The following is a 3,073-nucleotide window of genomic DNA, read 5'->3' as shown; positions in this document are numbered from 1 at the left end:
CGGCGTCCCGGCGGTTGGCAGCCGGGCTCGGCCGTCTCCCCTCCCGCCTCCCGCGAGGACTCCCGCGGTCCCAGCCCCGGGGCTCTGCCGGGGGTGAGGGGAGGACCGGACGGCGCTAGGCAACTCCGGAAAAAAGTTTTCAGGAGTCCGCCGCGGCGCTGTGCCGGTCGCCGAGGCCGCCGAACCCCGCCTCCCACGCGGGCCGAGTCCCCCCCGGGGCTGCCGGCCCGCTCACCCATGCGCTCCCGCAGCCCCCGTAAGGATGTGCTGCCGCCGCCGCCGGCGACACCGCGGTCCGCCATCTTCCGAGCCGCGCTGGGAACCCCCGGCCGCTCTGGGGCCGCAGTGCGCAGGCGCTACGGCAAGCTCCTCCGGGCCGGGGCTGGGACCCCGGGGGGCGGGGCGAGGCGGGGCCCGAAGGCCTGCGCGCTGCTTTCGGACCTTCAGCCCGGGTACCGGGGCTCTTCCCTCTCTGCTGCGCCTGCCGGGTAGAGACTAACTTACCTAAAGAAACCTTCTCCCTTGTTCTGTGTTCTACCTGTACATCCTGAGCGCCAGCCAATCAGCAGCCTGCTTGGCCATCCAGCATTCCTTTCTCCCTTTATCCCTCTACCTAGCAACTTAGTAACATTCCATCCTTCCTCCACAAATCCATTCAGTTAAGGAGCATTTCTGAGGTGCTTTCTGTGTGCATTTGTGCCATGAGTTTGTTAATGTTTGAAACACTACACAAAGAAAGATCCTAGTTGAGGGAAAAGACCCAAGGAGAGGCTGGGAGGGATACAGGTTGCTGTGAGGTGTTAGGGTTGTCATTCACAGGCAGGGACTTTCTTATATGGTTGCACAACAAATTGTGACACTGTTGATGGAGACCGCTATGGAACAGCTCTGGACAGGATTTAATATTAACCAATTGGCATTCCATGTTTACTTGGGAGTTGTCCGAGGTTTGGGCCCTTGTCCTTTGATGGGCAGTGGACTCATAGTAAGTGAAACTCTATGAGTCAGTCACTGGTCCCTGCTGAGGCCTGTATTGGCCTGTGAAGTTGGGACGCCTCAAAGGACAAGATAAGGTCACAGCTGAGGATGTCTGGCTCCAACCCGCATTAGCTAAGAGGAGACTGTAGCTGCAGGCATCTCACTCGTGCAGTGAAGGCCTTCCTGGAGATAACATAGTTCCCTTAAATTAGCATAAATATTACATGGAGATGGGTTTCCCAAGTCCTGCCCAGATTCATGCATTTTCTTCAGTATCTCCTGCTTTTATTTGAAAACCTAATAAATATCGGCTGCTCAGGGAAGTCTTGGTCAACCCAGAGAATCTTGAAATCTGTGACAGGGTTGAACCCTCCTGGAGCCTTGAAATCATTTCATTTCTCTCATTTATTTAAGCCTTCACCGTCCACTCATTTGGGAGATTTTGAGCCTGGTGAGCCCTCAATAACTAAGGGGTACTATTAACGTAATAATTGTTAGGTCTCAAAGTTGAGTAGAAAATCATTAGGATGTTTGTGGGCTTTTAAGGTGAGGGAGGGGACTTAGCATGAATTTCTCCAGATTTGGGAAGACACCCTTAAAAATTGCCAAGTGTTTTTCCCATCTAAAACATTGGCCCGAGGTATATCATTGCATGCGCACTTGTCTGCACAGGTGGAGTCACCCTGGTTAGTAATGTGTGTTACAGCGAAAGGTTGTCATGGTTGGGGTTCCAGGAGACCTCAAAATGGGGCAGGAGATGACTTGTGGGATGAACACTTTAATGAGCCCACTAAGTTGTCAAAATGACATGGGAGCTATAAAATGAAGCTGATAATAATAGCAGACACTGGTTACTATGTGCCAGGTACTGTTCTGACTGCACTACATTTAGTCTCCCCATTATGCTAAGAAGGGTGTGCCATTATCACCCCCACTTTAGAGCTGAGGAAATTAAAGCAGAGAGACCATTTAAACTGTTTGTCTAGAGGCATACAATAAGTGGCAGAATTGGAATTTGAACCCAAAACATCCAGCTTTGGTATTCATGTGATTAACCTTATGTCATACTGTTTCATAAGAGTTGAGACCTAGAAAATTTATTAATGATTAGTATCCAGAATGTATAGAGTTCTAAAACTACATAAGAAAAAGAACCTCTGAAAGGTGGGCAAAAAGCATAAACGGACCTGTCACAGGAAAGAAAACACATATAAGCATATAAACTTTTTAGTAGCCAGGACAAAGGAAAAACACTACAAGATATGTTGCATCTATAGAAGTAGCACATTTAAACAAATCTCAGCTGTGGCACGTTCTGCAAAACAAGTGGCCTGGATACTTCAAAATGCTGTCTTGAAAGACTGAAAAATCAAAGAAATCTAGATTAGGTGAGGCAAGAAAGATCACATGCAATGCGTGATCCTTGATTAGATCCTGGATTGAAAAATAGCTGTCAAGGGCATTCGTTATTGGAACAGTTGGGAAATTTTGAATATGAACTCTATATATTGTACCAAAGTCACAATTTTGGAGTATAAGAATGACATTTTAGTTATATAAGAAAATATCCTTTTTCTTAAATACTGAAGAAATGAGAGGTGAACCCACATAATGTCTGAAACATATCAGCGAGTAGTTCACAGGAGAAACAGATAAGAGAAAATACTACAGAATGTTAAAATCTAGACAGTTACATGAAGTTCATTTTGCTATTGTTCCAGCAGTTCTGTGGTGGATATTTTTGTAGTATAGGAAGTTTGTCTTCAGCTTACTTGTAAATACCACCACTTTGAAAATAAGACTTTCTTAGGAATTGCATATAGAGAGAAACTTACATAATCTTTTCAGCATTTAGGGCCTTTAAAGGCCCTTAGTTTAGTAGTCAACAAGGGTGTGTGTGTGGCGGGGGGTAGATAAGGCATCCACAAATGACCAAAAGTAGGCAGCAAGTGTGAGGAGCTGGTGAGGAATTTCAATGGCTTCTAAGAGCTTAGAGAGATGAGAAGTCGGTCCTGTTTGGGGCTTCAGTATCAGAAAAACTGGCATTTATTGTGGGCCTGAGGTGGGAACTAAGGGAATCAGATGGACCCATCTT

General features: G+C 47.0%; 1 protein-coding gene across 1 annotated transcript in view; it reads right to left on the bottom strand.

The window, feature by feature from the left end:
- Nucleotides 1-359, bottom strand: part of Map7d3 (MAP7 domain containing 3) — a gene marked incomplete in the record, with an annotated part of 33,509 nt that extends 33,150 nt beyond the window's left edge. The window contains 1 exon segment of the mRNA XM_013504494.1: nucleotides 236-359. Within this exon segment, the coding sequence (XP_013359948.1) occupies nucleotides 236-302 (67 nt within the window).
- Between the last annotated feature and the right edge of the window lie 2,714 nt (nucleotides 360-3,073).

The sequence above is a fragment of the Chinchilla lanigera genome, unplaced genomic scaffold, assembly GCF_000276665.1.
Source record: "Chinchilla lanigera isolate Chin_1 unplaced genomic scaffold, ChiLan1.0 scaffold00088, whole genome shotgun sequence".
Taxonomy (NCBI): Eukaryota; Metazoa; Chordata; class Mammalia; order Rodentia; family Chinchillidae; genus Chinchilla; species Chinchilla lanigera.
Note: the sequence above shows the minus strand (reverse complement) of the source record. Positions and strands in the feature narration are given on the sequence as shown.